The sequence below is a fragment of the Citrus sinensis genome, chromosome 7 (genome assembly GCF_022201045.2).
Source record: "Citrus sinensis cultivar Valencia sweet orange chromosome 7, DVS_A1.0, whole genome shotgun sequence".
Taxonomy (NCBI): Eukaryota; Viridiplantae; Streptophyta; class Magnoliopsida; order Sapindales; family Rutaceae; genus Citrus; species Citrus sinensis.
Genome location: NC_068562.1, coordinates 19865549 through 19883797, shown reverse-complemented (window position 1 = coordinate 19883797; position 18249 = coordinate 19865549). Strand labels below are relative to the sequence as shown.

The 18249-nt window shown below is 34.4% G+C and overlaps 1 protein-coding gene and 1 non-coding gene across 2 annotated transcripts; one reads left to right on the top strand and one right to left on the bottom strand.

Annotated features, from left to right (window-relative positions):
* Nucleotides 1-528: 528 nt before the first annotated feature.
* Nucleotides 529-4505, top strand: LOC102615591 (probable serine/threonine-protein kinase WNK4). Its single transcript, XM_006494314.4, has 7 exons — nt 529-1313; nt 2084-2349; nt 2462-2685; nt 2782-2939; nt 3019-3325; nt 3441-3755; nt 3876-4505. Exons 1-7 carry the CDS (start codon nt 1221-1223, stop codon nt 4316-4318), a joined length of 1806 nt encoding a protein of 601 aa, XP_006494377.1. The 5' UTR covers nt 529-1220; the 3' UTR covers nt 4319-4505.
* Nucleotides 4506-17022: 12517 nt separating this feature from the next.
* Nucleotides 17023-17126, bottom strand: LOC112496565 (small nucleolar RNA R71). The gene has a single exon (XR_003063111.1). It is a non-coding gene; the product is annotated as a small nucleolar RNA R71 (small nucleolar RNA).
* Between the last annotated feature and the right edge of the window lie 1123 nt (nt 17127-18249).

The window sequence follows — 18249 nt, the reverse complement described above, 5'->3', positions numbered from 1 at the left end:
ATAATGCCAAAACTTTCTCTTGTTTAACAAAAATTATATGCGTTGAGTGGTTCAATAATTGATAAAAAAATTTAATCAAAATATGATACCGTCAAATGATGTGATATTTATCTAATAAAAAAAGAATACTTATTGTATAATCTTAAAATTTTTTATTAATTATAAGTTTTATTTTCCCATTCAGAATATGTTCTCTTCACATACGTCGTATCTTCATATTATCCCAATTATCTCATTTATAAATACAATTTTAATTGTTGAAGAGTTCGAAATGAATTTGTATTTTGCGTCAAAAGCTTATATCACAACATGATGATTATTGTCATGCTTTGACATACTAAAGTGGAATCTTCCTCCTCTCTTCCAGAAAAATAAAATAAAGTAAAATCCGAAAATAAATGTCATTAGATAACACCTTATGGCCTTAGATGCCTACCAAATAATCAACGGCCCCACTTCATCTCATCATCCTCACTCTTATATTTACATTTACTTGCACCGTCTCCATCGTTTTCCTCCTTCAAACAACAAACACAACACAACACAACCTACCATCTTTTTCATGTTGATGGATAAAATTTTTGCTTTCCATTAATAAGGGCTTTATCTTCTAAATACCCAACTTTTCTTTCTAAACTTCCTTTAAAATCTTTGTATCAATCTTCCAAAAAAAAAAGGTGGCAACACATACTATCAAGTCTCCAAAACTATCCTTGCCCTTGCCTTTGTCCTTGCCTATGCCCATATGCCCCACAAATTGATATCATTATTATCATTATCTCTTGCTAGCCTTGTAGTTGTTTTATTGTTATCTCAAAACTTTGTACCAAACTTATATATTTGGAATTAACACTTCAAATATGTATGTGCTCGTGTGTTAAATGTTAGCAACAAATAAGTAGTGCGAGTTCACACGTGCGGTTGTGATTATGGTGGAGATGATGGCATGATTATATCATTTAAGGATTGACTACTCCTCAAGGCTCTTTTGGCTTCTCTTTGGTGTCTTCTCTTATATGAAAATCATGAGGGCAAGCCTAGGATTTATGTGTTAGATGAATCATACATATAGAGTACTCTTTAATTATTTCATCTAATCTATATATATATATATATAGCTTTTTGAGTTTGAATTTTCAAGTTTTCATTATTTATTTCCCCTTGCAAGTCTTAAGATTTTGGCAACTGGGAAACAAAGTTTGTACTTGAAGATAAACAATATGTACAGCAATAAACAACTTGCAGGGGCTGGTGATGAAGCTAAGGCCCATATTGGATACATTGAAACAGATCCTAATGGTCGCTATGGTCTTGTAAGTTTTCATTTTTTGTATACATGTATTCTTATTTTATTATATGATGATTGATGCATGCATAATCTGTAGTGTCTTTGAAATAATTAACATGTACACAGACTAAGACAGAATCTTACAATTCAGGGTTAACTCTTCAAAGGTGCCTAATACGATTGCATTTTTATGTTAATTTATTAATTAGTAGTTTATATGAAATTAGATACTAGCATATCAATGATAGTTTATTGCCTTTATTGCCTTTTTAATTTAGCACACATTAGTTTTTAATTTCAAGTGTTGATCAACATCAATACATCGTCCTAGAAAGTCCTGGATTTTATTGTATTTTGATTCTGGGGAAGCAACTGTCCAACTAATTTATTTATTTTTTCTACTTATTTTTTCGGTTGATGGTATCCTTGATTTATAGTGTCAATGGCCACTGATTGGGTGACACTTGAATGGATTTGGTGTTGGGAAAGTTGACGACAATTATCTAAATGTCTTTCTATGAGGTTTCTTTAAATATTTTCTTGATGATCTTGATTGAGATTGGTTGTTGCATATAAGAATCAGTGAATTAGGATCGACGATACCATGTTATGTGTTAATGACTTGGTGAATTACTGGTTAAAACAATATGATTTGTTGCAATTCTCTGAACAATATTGAGAATTTTTACGAACTTGCGGAGATAGAACAATATGAACATGGTGGGCAATTCTGTTGTTCGTTGCTTGAAGGAACAATACATGACAGCTAATCACATTTACTTAAATGATGAGCAGTTTGAAGAGGTTCTTGGCAAAGGAGCAATGAAAACAGTGTACAAGGCAATTGATGAAGTTCTTGGAGTGGAGGTGGCATGGAACCAAGTAAGGCTTAATGAGTTGATGCGTTCACCAGATGATTTGCAGCGGCTGTACTCAGAAGTTCACCTCCTCAGCACTCTCAAACACGATTCCATCATTCGATTCTACACCTCTTGGATTGATGTAGATCAAAAGACATTCAACTTCATCACTGAAATGTTTACTTCAGGCACTCTCAGAGAGTAATTCTCTTCTACGGTTCCACTTCTCATTGCATCTGTATAATGAATTCAACTTCTTATTTGATCTGATAGATAATAATGCACTGCTGAAAAGGCTTACGGTTTTATGCAGATACAGGAAAAAATATAGGAGGGTAGACATTCGGGCCATTAAGAGTTGGGCGCGGCAAATCTTGCAAGGCCTTGTATATCTGCATAGCCGTGACCCTCCAGTAATTCATAGAGACCTCAAGTGTGATAACATCTTTGTCAATGGCCATCTTGGGCAAGTCAAGATTGGTGACCTAGGTCTTGCAGCGATTCTCCGAGGCTCCAAATCAGCCCACAGTGTCATAGGTACTCACTGCTCTATCATGCATGTGTGCATAAACTTTAATGATACTGCTACATCATCTGATATTAATTTGATACTGGTTTCATAATTATTGCTAGGCACCCCGGAGTTTATGGCGCCAGAGCTGTATGAAGAGGATTATAATGAACTAGTTGATGTCTACTCATTTGGGATGTGTGTTTTAGAGATGTTTACATGTGAATATCCATATAGTGAATGTGCAAATCCAGCACAAATTTACAAGAAAGTCACATCGGTAAAGTGTAGTTCTGATGCTGTAAGAACTATTATCGATGAACTAGCATATGAGCCAATGGCGTTTTTCTCTGTTTCAGGGGAAGCTACCAGGAGCATTTTACAGTATTCAGGACTTGGAAGCACAAAGATTTATTGGAAGATGCTTAGTTAATGCTTCAAAGAGACTATCTGCAAAAGAACTTTTGCTTGATCCATTTTTGGCATCTGATGAAGTTAAATTGTTATCTAAGACCAAGCTAAATCAAAAGCCTTTTTTGAATGAGACAGAATTGGGGAAACTGCAATTGAGTGATGATCCACCAAGGACTGATATGACAATCACTGGGAAACTGAATCCTGAAGATGACACCATCTTTCTGAAAGTTCAAATTGCTGATAAAGATGGCATGAACCCAAATCTTTCTTAAGTTTATGTTTTTGGCACACACTCAGCAAAATTCTTTTAACTTATTAATGGTCTCCAAGTGGTGAAGAAATAATATGCTGTATTTTCTTGCAGGTCCTGGTAGGAATATATATTTTCCCTTCGATATTTTAAATGATACGCCATTGGATGTGGCAAGGGAGATGGTGAAGGAGCTGGAGATAACCGATTGGGAGCCATTTGAGATTGCGAAAATGATTGATGAAGAGATTTCTGTACTAGTACCACACTGGAAGAAACGGGAATGGCCTCACCCTGAAGCTTACCATACATTTAACTACGAAGAAGACGAAGATGGGTATCATCATCCTTTATACTCATTTCCCTCTTGTTCATCATCCCAAGCGTCACTCCCAGGCTTGGTCACATATGACCATGATTGGCTCAAAGGTCAGGGCTCCAACAATTCTTTTCGTTTTCTAAGGTCATCACCTGTATTTTGCTACCGGATACTTCACTCATACATGGCAATGTAGATAGTTATTTACTTGTGGGCCTGCATCTTTGCAGATGATTTTTTTGATGATGCCAGCTCTCAAAGCTCTTCGCACTCAGGAGCATATTCCAGCTTGAATTACTTTTCTGGCGACGAGCACAAGTCAGAGACAAGCCCTGTAAGAAGAGATAAACATCCCATCAGCACAAGGGCTCACAACTCAACAAGATTTTGTCCTGAAGAAAATTCCTACAGACAATGCAAGGTTATGCTTGAGTCACAACGAGATTCTAGTTCTAAAACTAAAAGGGTGATGGATTGCCGCAGATTAACAAGAAACCGATCGTTAGTAGATGTTCGTAGCCAGTTACTACACAGACAACTGGTTGAAGAGGTGCACAAGAGACGGTTGTTCAACACAGTTGGAGCAGTGGAGAATATTGGATTCCAGGCACCTTGTGAGGTTTCGAAAAAGGAATCAAGAAAGAGTTCAAAGCAGAAGAACTTAAAATCGTAGCTCTTATGATACATCAGCACTCAACAAGAGGAAATGTATCATTGTTTCAAGCTGGGATGAAACAAAATTATATCACAAGAACAATTCAAAGTTACAAATAAGCATGCTCACATCAGAGGCATTAAAATCAATTCCAGCCGGTTTAAGAATCTGGCAAGTTTAGCCAATACAGATAGTTTTGATGCAATTGAAATGTGTGTGTATGTCTATATATATATATAAAGGTTCTGTGTGGTGCATAAATAACACCTGTAATGGAATAGGATTATCAACAGTGCGATGTGTTAATTAGAAAGAAGTCACAATGCACAAGCAGCTAGCTCAACCAGAAAGCACATTTTTTTCCAAAATAAATGGAGTTAGAATCTTTGTACAACCCAGGAATCAAATACTCTAAGTCAGTTTGCAAAATTCTAATCAGTAGATAACATTAGCATATATCTACTTAAATTATGATGTGAAATTGAATCCCATTTTCTTTTATTAGTCATATACACCATTATGCATTATTCTCTTTGCTGTCAGCACCAACTCAGCAATGTGAAAGACAGTCATTGCCTTACTGGCTCAAATTACAAGCAAGCAAGGAAACCATCAAGCGTATATGCAGATTGCTCAAAAACATAAATAGTGAGACATTTCTCGGTATCTTCCAATTATTGATGAGAAACTGGGCAAGATATCACAATTTCAGGAGAATTCCTTGTGAATGTGTTCTTCTAATTAATCTTATGAATGCAAACTTGCAAAGGTTGTTATCAAAGGAGACCAATTCAAAATGCACCGACTGTGTTATAGGTTGAATTAACAGACAAGGCCAATTTCATCAGGGAAATTGATTAATCAAATCATGGATTTGGCATTCGACTGCTTTCTAATTAATTTAATTAACAAAACCCTATATATGCCTCCTGGTGCTTTACTGGATGGTTTCTAATCAATTTTCTTTGGCTGGCCACCGAGTTGAATCGTGAGGAAGGTAAAGAGGGCTCAAAACACCAATGCAAATGAAGGTATCAATTATCAAAATCTGAACAGTCCACAGCTACGAAAGTTTAGAGATATGATCTGGTCTACGCATTAACATTATTGTATTTTATAATTTGTGGTCATGGATTATAATCTGGCATTTCATATGTTGTCATGATATCAGAAGAAGTGGAAACAAAATCACTAAAACAAAATGATGCAACAAGCAAGCTGTAGTATTCCAATGCCATAATAGCGAAGAATTGAATTGTGGGGATATTGTGTACTGCATGAAGTGGCCCTATTGCACGTGTGGCATAAAGTTGCGTTATACACATCCTGCTAGAATTATTATGCTTTCTCTCTCTTTTCCAAAATATGTCTTTGTTTTCAATTTATTTTTATATTTCAATTTCACAAGAAATTATTTTTTCTTCCATGGGTCTACATTTTTTTAACAAGTTGAGGGGACAATCAACCTTCCTAATGTTGCTTCGAACTTTAATGTTTATCCCACGAGGAACACAAACAGAGATGGATTTTCTAGATTTTAATTTGAAAGTAACAAGTCATGAAGGCCATATAAGCTTGAAAGGAAACTAATCATTAAGCTTACAAAATCATGAGGTAAGATCCCAGAAAAACTCAGGTTACGTTTGGGATTGCTTTAAATAATCAGATTTTATGTAAATTCTCAAAGAATCGGTTTTGTAAATAAATTTGCATATATATTTGGTAAATTTAAATTAAATAGAATCAATTATCAAATAATTTGTATATATATTATTCGATCTGCAACTGTGATGCTATACCATTTTTTTTGTCTTTATTATGAGAAGCTGTTGCATGAAAAATTAGTGAATCTAATAATTGAAATTAGTTAGTGAATAAGTGAAGTAAACACTGACATCTGTTGAAGGTGGTAAAATTTCATCCGTTAAACAACAGCTTTGTTTTATATTTGGGAAAAAAATTAGGGTTTAACTGATTTCATTTGACAATTGTTGGGGAGATACCGAAATTGAAAGAAGACGATCACAGTTTCTTGGGGAGAAAAGATTTCGATGAACACGAGCTCTCAAATCTCAGCAACTGCAATCCTTATTAAGCAGTGGTAAAAGTTTGGGAATTAGGCATATCTTAAGTATGAGTTCAACAAATTCGCCATCAGTTTCGCAAGGCTGAGACCTCGTATTCAACACCACCATTTCCCTCTTCCCAACCAAACCATCTTTAACAACAAACCATGTTGAATGATTTTTATTTTTATTGCATAATAATTAACATGGATAACACTATTATTTTAAAGCAACAATTAAAAATAAATGAAAAAGAACTAAAAAAACAATAACGATTTTCATCCCAATACCGATGGAAGAGCCAGCAAGGGCGCTAGAAATAAAAATTTGATCCTTTGGTATCATATTACGAACCAGTGGATTCATAATCCTCTGATCTACGAAATGAAGATGACAAAATCAGCAAAGGAGATTTGCTGGTGGCGTAATCTCAACCAAAGTGTGGCAGTGGTCATATGCTTTCGTCTAAGTACGTGACTTATGCCAGACCACCACTTTATCGTAATCGTCGGTCGCCGATGTCACTAATGGAGGTCGCGGTGCACATCATCAACCATTTAACCATCTGTAGCTTTGAGGCCGCTGCCACAGTTTGGGTAGCGAGTGTGCCTCCATCAATTATAAGCAGCCGACTAGGTCAATACCTTTAGATAGGTAGAAGAAAGATAAATCTAATGGCACGGTGGTGTCGCCATATGCATATAGAGCCACTGGCAATGTCGTCGGCACCGTCACCTGTGACGGAATAGTAATCGGTGGCGGTAAAGTTTCATGCTTTTTATCAATTTATGGGGTCCAGCCATGGTAAAGTTTCATGCTTTTTATCAATTTATGGGATTCATACCACAGTTACACAGTAATTTTATCTTAATTTATGACTTTTAATATTTCTCATTTATTTGATTTTATTATGAGGGTACTTTTAAAATTATATAATTTCATTCAAGACACTTTTGGTATTTAACAATATAAAATCATATTATCAAATAATTAAATTTTGAAAAGCTATCAAAACTACTTTTAAGAATCAATACAAACACCAATTTTTTTAATATTTAAAAAATCACTTTTGAAATTAATTTATCGAACATATTTTAGTTGTTAGATTATCAAATAACTACTTATTTGACAATCTAAAGCAATCTCAAATATGCTTTTAATTGTAAGCTGTCTATTTTTTACCCAATCTTCATGTTGTCTTTTTTTTCATCTGGCATAAACTATATTATTATTTGGAAAAATATCCACTGTCCACCTGTTTTTTTTAATTTTTTTAAAAATAGACAATTCTTTTTTTTTTTTTGCTTGAAATCCACCTAAAGTTACATTTTATTTCACTTTTTCACTTCCGTTTGGAATTCGTTAAAAAAACTAACAGAAACTTTAAAAAATGACCATTTTACCCCCCAAAACGAAAATAACAATTTCACCCTAAAAATTACCAAAAATAATCAAATTAAATCTAAATATTTTCCCCATTGGTTAATAAAGAAAGTAAAATTATCATTAAATCTGATTATTTTTAGTATTTTTTAAGGTGAAATTGTAATTTTCGTTTTGGGGGTAAAATGATTATTTTTTAAAGTTTCCGTTAGTTTTCTTAACAAATTCCAAACGGAAGTGGAAAAGTGAAACAAAATATAACTTTAGGTGGATTCCAACAAAAAAAAAAAAATAGAATTGTGTATTTTTAAAAAAGTTGGAAAAAACGGGTGGACGGTGGATATTTCCCCTTATTATTTTTATTTTTTCATTTGGACTTTCTAATTATTCTTTTGAGTAGTACATAAATGTGAGTCAAGTACTTTTTTTTTTTATGTAAAAGTAAAATTCAAACCTAAAAGATCTAGTACTACCCAAAGCGACATAACTAGTTGAGCTGTTGTTATCTATAAATGATTTGGTTAGTGATGGCAATGGGGCAAATTCGAGGTAGGGATTATGATCCCCGTACCCGAACCTGATTTAGAAGCAATCCCCAAACCCGCCCCATACCCAAAAAAAATTTAATTGGGGATAGTTTGGGCATGTCCCCAAAAATCTCCAAATTGAGTGGGGATTAAAACGGGGACCTAATTCTCATTAAATTTTTTTTTACAAAAAATAATACTTTAAAAAAAATATTTTTTGAATATTCGGATTTCTTCTTTAAAAAAGCATATAACTTTGAACATAAAAATTTAGAAATAAAATTACAAATAACTAAATTTGAACAACCTCCAAATAAATTAAAACATAATAATTCTAAATCTTCAACATAATTACAAATGATCAAATTTTTTAAGACAAATCAAAATAATGTTAAGCCTTAAACATAAACTTGTAGTATCTTCTCAATAACCACCACATGGATGCACATTCTAAGATTCTTCATAAACCTATAACGTTTTCAACTAAATACTTGACAAAATAATATAAATTAGAACTATATACCTCTACAGCCTGCACATTTGTTTCAATCTCTGATTCCTCATCAAGAATTTTGGCATAGCTAATTAAAAAAACATAAATAAAAACCAAAATCAAGTTAGTTATTAGTTAAGTCAAATAAATAAAAATATAAAATTAAAATGTAAACCATATACCTCCACAAAGAGTACATATCCAGCTTTGACTACACATCAAAGCCTCCAACATGCTTGGATGAAGTCTATTCCGATATGGGCTTACAAATTGACCACCAGTGCTAAAAGCAGATCCAAAAGAAACAGTGGTAACTAGAATCACCAAAATATCTCTTGCAATTGGAGACAATATATCATAGTTACCACCATTTACCTTCCACCAAGTTAAAACATCAAAATATTCTTCAACGATAAATGGTACGAGGGTTAATTTTAAATACCTCCCTTGAGGTTTGATATAATCACAGTTAGATGGCGAGATTGCATGTATTCTCACTTACCTCTCCTGTCGTTAGTATACATAAGCGTTGACTATTAGTTGACCTATAAAATGACTAAAATACCCTAATGAGAAGTGCAGTTTGGTACCCAAATTTTGGCAACAATAAAGTTAAGGGTAAATTTACAAAAATGGCCTAATTACAAAATTTATGGACCAAAATAGCCTTGTCATTCCAAAACGCTAAAACCGAACCTTCTTTTCTCTCCCAATCTAGTAGCTAGGTCTTAAGTTTTCTGCCAACAATCAACAGTGGTTGGACGAGCATTTGATAGCAAGTTCATCTCCGACAGTACGTAGCTCTACTTTTGGCATTTTGACGATGGTTGTTCTTGTTAATTTCCGCCAATTTTGGCGATCTTGACATTTTAAGTTCTTTTTTGTTTTTCTTGTTCCTAAGATTGATTGATGATAGATCAGTGTATAAGATTGATTGATTATAGATGAGCATTAAGAGTGATTGTCTATAAATATTAAAAATTGTTTAACGAAATTGGGATTTAGTAAATGGTACGTGAGGTGCTCAATAAAATGCCTCTTAGGCTTTTTTTTGTCTCGTTTTAGGTAGATTAAGGTGTTGAAGGTGCATCCATGCGAAGCCATGTTTGGTAAGTGTTGAGTGCCAGAAAGTGTATATTTATAAAGGAGAAAATTGTCATTTTACACTCCAAGTCTCACTAACATCCCTACTTTTATGTATTTAAGTCTCTTGTGATTTAATTATGTGTGTTGTATTATAATAAAGTATTTTATGTATTTTAGGGGTATAATGGTCATTTCACAATGAACGAGAGATCAGACAGCAAAACAGACATCACTTTGAACTCAGGACAGTCAAAAATCCTAGGAGGAGCATAAAAGGAAAAATGATACTGTTCACATATACGGTACTATTCAGATGTACGGTATTGTTCACGACACTGTTCACATATACGGAACAATAACGTGGCATTGACAGATGACATGATATTGACTGATGAGGTGTCACTATTCTATTGGACTAAAATTCTTATGTACTGTTGATCGGTGACGTGACAATATCTTAGTGGATCGAAAATCATGTGTACGGTACATACACATACACAAAATTATTTATAACCAAACTGCGTCACTATTCAAGCCGCCTCACTGCTCATACCGCGTTACTATTCAAACCGCGTATTGTTGACACATGGCGCCATCTTGAGCGTTCAAATTATTTTTAATTCGATGGCCATGATTTACTCAGTACATCTGTAAAAAGGGGGCTTCCCCCCTAATTTGACACCCCTGAATTCATTTTTGAACTCTATTTTTTGTAATTCTTTTTCCATCTTGTATTTTCTACGTATTTTAATAAATTTCTATTTTACCCCTAGTTCAATTGTGAGTAACTAATTTTCTTTCAAACTTGGGTTGAAGGTGAAGTCTCAACATGTTTCATGAGCTTTATTTGGTAAATTTACTTTCTCTTCCCCTCTGTTTTGTGGATGTTTTGACTCTTCGTTGACAGATAGTAATAATCTTGTCTAGATACCGCACTGGTATAACTGGCTCCCTAGTTCAAGGTTATTACTATTTGGCACGATAAGCCCTTAGCACTATATTGATTGGAGTTGGTTCATGAGGAGTGGAAACCCCCCTCATGATTTAATTGACACTAATAAGGAATATTAAGCCCATGGTGCATATTGATGCAGATCCAGATACTCAAGTGTTTCAATTTTAATAGATCTCACTTCAATTTATTCTCGTCATTTTAATTTAAATTTTAAGATAATCTAAATCACTTCCACCACAAACCCAATCACCCACTTAGAAAATTAACTCTACACACAATTCAAATCCATCTCCTCGTGGGATCGACACTCGTCACCATTAATTTATTTTACAATAGATTCGTGCACTTGCGAGTTCAATAAAATTTGCACAACAAGTTTTTGGCGCCGTTCCCGGGGAGATAAGTTATTTTAATTCGTAGAATTAATTTTTGTAAATAATTTCTTTTACTTTTTTCTTGTAATTTTTCTTATAAAATAAAAGTGAATCTGTATTTTGAGGTAAGAATTTCTTTTCTTTTTCTCTTTAAAATTCTGTAATTTAATTTTGAAGTCATTTCTCATTCTTCTTTATTTTTATTAGTTTTGTTCCCATTTTTGTGCTTTTTACAAGCATGGTCGAAGGTCACAATTACCTAATCTTGAGCCTATAGATTGTGAACTCGAAAAAACACTTCACACACGCAAACACGTTGCAATCAAAAATAAAATTGAAATGGATTTGCAACAAGGACAACAAGCACCACTGGAGAGGCCATTTAAGGATTACTTCAGTCCCTTAGCTAATTTGAGCACATCATGCATAAGATACCCAAATGTAGTTGTAAGCAGTTTTGAGTTAAAACTTAGTGTGGTAAATTGTCTCCCAACATTATATGGCCTAGAAAATGAGGACCCATATAATCATCTGAATGATTTTCATGTTGTTTGTCAAATTTTTAGATATGAGAATTTTTTAGATTATGATGTTAAACATAGATTATTCCCATTTTCTTTAAAGGATAGAGCTCGTTTATGATTCAATACATTGTCTGCTAATAGCATTACTTCATGGGAACAATTGGTAACAAAATTTTAGAATAAATACTTCCCAGTGTATAAAACCAATACTATTTGTAGGGAAATTTCAGAGTTTACCCAGAGAAAAGACGAGTAGTTTTTCGAAGCATGGGAGCGATTCAATGGGCTACTGTTGAAGTATCCACATCATGGGTACGAGAAATGGCACCAATGCCAATACTTTTTTAAGGGATTATTGCCGCATGTGCAAGAATGACTAATGGCAACAAGTGCATGAGAGCTAATGTCAAAAAGTGCATCAAAGATTTAGGATTTCTTCCAGTGACAAGCGGATAATTCCCAACAACATAGTCGATCACTCAGAAATACTAAAAGAGTTAAGGGAGTGAATGAGGTTCACATTGGCAGTCAAATTCAGAAATTAAAGAAGTCAAAGCGATAATTGAAGGTTTTTACTGAAAAATAACATCGTTAACGACTACTAAATCAACAGAGCCACACGAAACTACAACCCTTACGCCAACACATATAATCCTGGATGGAGAGACTACCCCAATTTTTCATGGTCTCAAGGATTCCAACATAATAGACCAGCAGCTGCAGCTCCACCAATGCAACCAATTCCTCAAATTCCTCAAGCCTCTCAGCCACCATTTAGACAATACAATCACAACTAAAACTACTCTCAACCCAGACCATGGGAAGATGCATTCCAAAACTTCAAGAATCTTACTTACTCCACGATTGAGCAACAGAACCGCATCATTGATGAACTACGAAATGAGATGAGAGCATGTTTTAACTCACAAGCCCAATTAGTTTCAAATCTCGAGAAGATGGTGGGATAACTTGCCTCTTTAGTTCAAACCTTGGCAATGACTGTTGAGAAAGGCAAATTCCCAAGTCAACAAATGCCTAATCCCAAAGGAGTGCATGAATTAAGTACCAGTTCATCTCAGCAGTATAGAGAGGTCAAAATCGTCATAACCTTGCGAAAAGAGAAAGAAGTCGACAACAAAGTGGAGATGCCGGTGACAAAAACAAATTAAATTGTACCTATAAATGCTGAAGACTCATCATTGGAGGAGAAAGAAGGAACAAACCCACAAAAATACATTCCTAAAGCTCCATTTCCTCAGAGGTTAGCTAAAGGAAAGAAGGAAAAATCCACAGGTGAGATTTTTGAGATCTTCAAATAGGTAAGTGTTAACATCCCTTTACTTGATACTATAAAACAAGTGTCATCTTATGCCAAGTTTCTTAAAGACCTTTGTACTAAAAAGAGAAACATTTCTGTTCAAAAGAATGCCTTTTTAACAGAAAATGTTAGCTCTATATTCCAACAAAAAATTCCTCTAAAATACAAAGACCCAGACTCCCCTACTATCTCATGTATTATATGGAACTACACAATTGAGAATGCTTTGTTGAATTTAGGAGCTAGTGTAAATCTGTTACCCTACTCGGTATTTATGAAACTTGGACTAGGAGAATTACACCCAACTTCAGTGATGTTACAACTTGCAGATCGGTCCACGAAAATACCTTGTGGTATAGTGGAGAACGTGTTTATCAAGGTAGACAAGTTTTATTTTCTTGTTGATTTCCTTGTAATTGACACTCAACCAATCCAAGATTCAAGGAAGCACATCCTCATTATCCTAGAGCGACCTTTCTTGGCAACTGCCGATGCTCACATTCAATGCAAGATTAGAAATATGTAGTTGTTCTTTAGAAACATGACTATGGAGCTAAACATCTTCAACATTGCCAAACAACCTCACAATGCAGATGATAGAATTGTTGATGTGGATTTAATAAAAGAAATAGTTGATAATACTTTTCTTTCAAACCTTAGTGATGACCCTTTACAAACATGTTTAACTCACTTTGGTTTTGATTTTGATATTAACAAATCAGTCGATGAGGTCAACGCCCTACTTGATTCAGCACCATCCATGGACACTAATAAATGAAAGTCAAAAGTTGAACAAGTAGCACCATCAGAGAAGAAACTCAATCCATCATCAGAATCATCAGCGAAACTCGAGCTCAAACCATTAACCAACACTTTGGAATATGCGTTTTTGGGAGAAGAAAGCACTCTGCTAGTAATTATCTCATCATCTCTAAATGACGAACAAAAAGGTAAGTTGTTGGAAGTTTTAAAAGAGCATAAAGGAGCATTAGGATGGACCATAGCAAACATAAAAAGTATAAATCCAATAGACTGCATGCATTACATTCACCTTGATGAAAATACTAAATCTACTAGGGAAATGCACCATCGATTGGACCCTAACATTAAAGAAGTTATTAGAATTGAAGTTCTTAAGCTATTAGATACAGGTATCATTTACCCCATTTCTGATACTTCATGGGTCAGTCTTATGCAAGTTGTCCCCGAAAAGTTAATAATGTTGATAATGAATTGATACCCACTAGAGTAACTACAGGATGGCGTGTATGCATTGATTATAGAAAGTTATATTCTGTCACACGTAAAGACCATTGTCCTTTACCATTTATCGATGAAATGCTTGATAGATTAGCAGGCCATGAATTTTATTGCTTTCTATATGGTTGCTCAGGACATAATTAGATTCCCATAGCACCAAAAGATCAAGAGAATACCACTTTCACTTGAACTTTTGACACTTTTACATATAGGAGGATGCCATTTGGATTATGTAATGCACCTGCTACATTTCAACGATGCATATTAAGCATTTTTTTTTATATGACTGAATGATTTCTTGAAGTCTTTATGGATGACTTTTCTGGCTTTGGTGATTCATTCGATCAATGTTTACATCATCTAACACTAGTTCTGTAGGGATGTATCGAGAAAAATTGGGTCTTGAATTGGGAAAAGTGTCATTTTATGGTAAAACAAGGTATTGTTCTCGGTCATATCATTTCTAGCAAAGGTATTGAGGTTGATAAAGCCAAAGTGAATCTCATTTCCAATCTTCCTCCACCTAAAACAGTCAAAGAAGTTGTTGAGTGTTAGAAAATGTATATTTATAAAGGAAAAAATCATCATTTTACATTTCAAATCTTACTAACACCCTTTCTTTTATGTATTTAAGTCATGTGTGATTTAATTATGTGTGTTTTATTTTAATTAAATATTTTAGGGGTATCATGGTCATTTCACAATAAACAAAAGATCAGACAACAAAACGAACATCACTTTTGAACTCAGGACAGTCGAAAATCTTAGGAGCAGCATAAAAGAAAAATGACATTGTTCACATGTACGGTACTATTCACATGTACGGTACTATTCACATATATGGTACTGTCTATGTTACTATTCACGACATTGTTCACATATATGGAACGATGATGTGGCATTGACTGATAAGGTGTCACGATTCTATTGGACAAAATTCTAATGTACTGTTGATCGGTGACGTGGCAGCATGTTAGTGGACCAAAAATCGTGTGTACGGTACATACATATACACAGGATTATTTACAACCAAACCGCGTCACTATTCAAGCCGCCTGACTATTCAAACCGCATGATTAAACCGTGTCACTATTCAAATCGCATGGTCAAACCGCGTATTGTTGACTGATGACGTGGTGCAATCCTGAGTATCCAAAATATTTTTAATCCAATGGCCATGATTTACTCAATGTATCTATAAAAAGGGGCTCTCCCCCCTTAATTTTGCATCCCTGAATTCATTTTTGAGTTTAATTTTCTGTAATTCCTTCTCCATATTGTATTTTATACGTATTTTAATAAATTTTCATTTTGCCCCTAGTTCAATTATAAGTATCCAATTTTCTTTCAAGCTTGGGTTGAAGGTGAAGTCTCAACATGTGCCATGGGGCTTTATTTGGTAAATTTACTTTCTCTTCCCCTCTAACTATTGTGGATGTTTTGACTTTTCGTCGACAAATAGTAATAATCTTGTCTAGATACCGCCCTGGTTTCACCAGCTCCTTAGTACAAGGTTATTATTATTTGGCACGATAAGCCCATAGCACCATATTGATTAGAGTGTGGTTCATGAGGAGTGGAAACCCCCTTCATGATTTAATTGGCATTAATAAGGAATATTTTGCCCATGGTGCTTGTTGATATAGATCTAGATACCCAAGTACGTCATTTTAATAGATATTCACTTCAATTTATTCCCGTCATTTTAATTTGACTTTTAGGAGAATTTAAATCACTTCCACCATAGATCCAATCACCCACTCATAGAAAATTAATTCTACACATAATTAAAATTCACCTCCTCGTGGGATTGACACTCATCACCATTAATCTATTCTACAATAGATTCGTGCACTTGCGAGTTTAATAAAATTTGCACAACAAGTTTTTATGCCGTTGTTATTTTACTTCGTAGAATTAATTTTTGTAAATAATTTCTTTTAATTTTTTCTCTTATTTAAAAAAAGAAAAAAAGAAAAAAAGTGAATTTACATTTTGAGGTAAGAATTTCTTTTCTTTTTCTCTCCTTTAAAGTTTTGTATTGTAATTTTCAAGTTATTTTTCTTTGTAATTTTTTATCTTATTAATTTATTTTTTAGTTAATTTATTTCACGTATTTTTTTAGTATGTTTTTATAGAAAGGTTATAACAGCGTGATAAGGTTAGTATCGTAATTTCTCATTATTCTTTATTTTTATTTATTTTTTTCCTTTTTTTTGGTGTGTTATTTGCATGCATGGTCGAACGTCATTATTACCTAATCTTGAACATATAGACCTTGAACTCGAAAAAATACTGTGCACACACAAACACGTTGCAATTAAAAATAAAATTGAAATGAATTTGCAACAACAACAACACGCAACACCACATGAGAGGCCATTTAAGGACTACTTTAGTCCCTTAACTAATTTGAGCACATCATTCATAATATACCCAAATGTAGCTGCTAGGAGTTTTGAGTTAAAACCTAGTATGCTAAATTGTCTCCCAACATTCTATAGCCTAGAAAATGAGGACCCATATGATCATCTGAATGATTTTCATGCTGTTTGTCAAACTTTTAAATATGAGAATTTTTCAGACGATGATGTTAAACTCATATTTTTTCCATTTTCTTTAAAAGATAGAGCTCGTTCATGGCTCAATACATTGCCTGCTAATGGCATTACATCATGGGAACAAATGGTAACAAATTTTTTGAATAAATATTTCTCAGTGCATAAAACTAATGTTATTCGCAGGAAAATCTCAAAGTTTACCCAGAGAGAAGATGAACAATTTTTCGAAACATGGGAGCGATTCAATGGGCTACTTTTGAAGTGTCCACATCATGGATATGAGAAATGGCATCAATGCCAATGCTTTTTAGAGGGATTATTGCCACATGTGAAAGAATGACTGATGGCAACAAGTGGAGGAGAGCTAATGTCAAAAAGTGTATAAGAGATTTAGGATTTCTTCCAGCGACAAGCGAATAATTCCCAACAATGGAGTCGATCGCTCAGGAATACTAAAAGAATTAAGAGAGTAAATGAGGTTCACATTGGCGAGTCAAGTTCGGGAATTAAAGAAGTTAAAGAGAGAATTGAAGGTCTTTCTCGACAAATAGCATCGTTAACGGCTGCTAAATCAACATAACCACATGACCATGACTCATACTCAAATCAAGCCAATGCCATAGGTGTAATGAGAAAACCATCTAATTACAACCCATACTCCAACACATATAACCCTGGATGGAGAGACCACCCCAATATTTCATAGTCTTAAGGATTCCAACAGAATGGACCAGCAACTCCAGCTCCCAATGCAACCAATTCCTCAAGTTCCTCAAGCCTCTCAACCACCATTTAGACCATACAATCAGAACCAGAACTACTCTCAACTCAGACCATGAAAGGATGCATTCCAGAATTTTAGGAATGTTACTCACTCCACGATTGAGCAACAGAACCGCACCATTGATGAACTACAAAATGAGATGAGAGCATGCTTCAACTCATAAGCCCAATCAGTTTCAAACCTCGAGAAGATGGTGGGACAACTTGCTTCATCAGTTCAAACTTTGGCAATGACTGTTAAGAAAGGCAAATTCTGAAGTCAACTTGTGCCTAATCCTAAAGGAGTGCATGAAGAAAGTACAAGTTCACCACAGCAGCATGGAGAGGTCACAACCGTCATGACCTTGCGAAAATGAAAAGAAGTCGACAACAAAGTGGAGATACCAGTGACAAAAGAAAATCAAATTGTACCTGTAAATGTTGAGAACTCACCGTCGGAGGAGAAAGAAGAAAGCAACCCACAAGAATATGTTCCCAAAGCTCATTTTCTTCAGAGGTTAGCGAAAGGAAAGAAGAGAAAATCCACAGGTGAGATTTTTGAAATCTTCAAACGGGTAAGTGTTAACATCCCTTTACTTGATGGTATAAAATAAGTGCCCTCTTATGTCAAGTTTCTTAA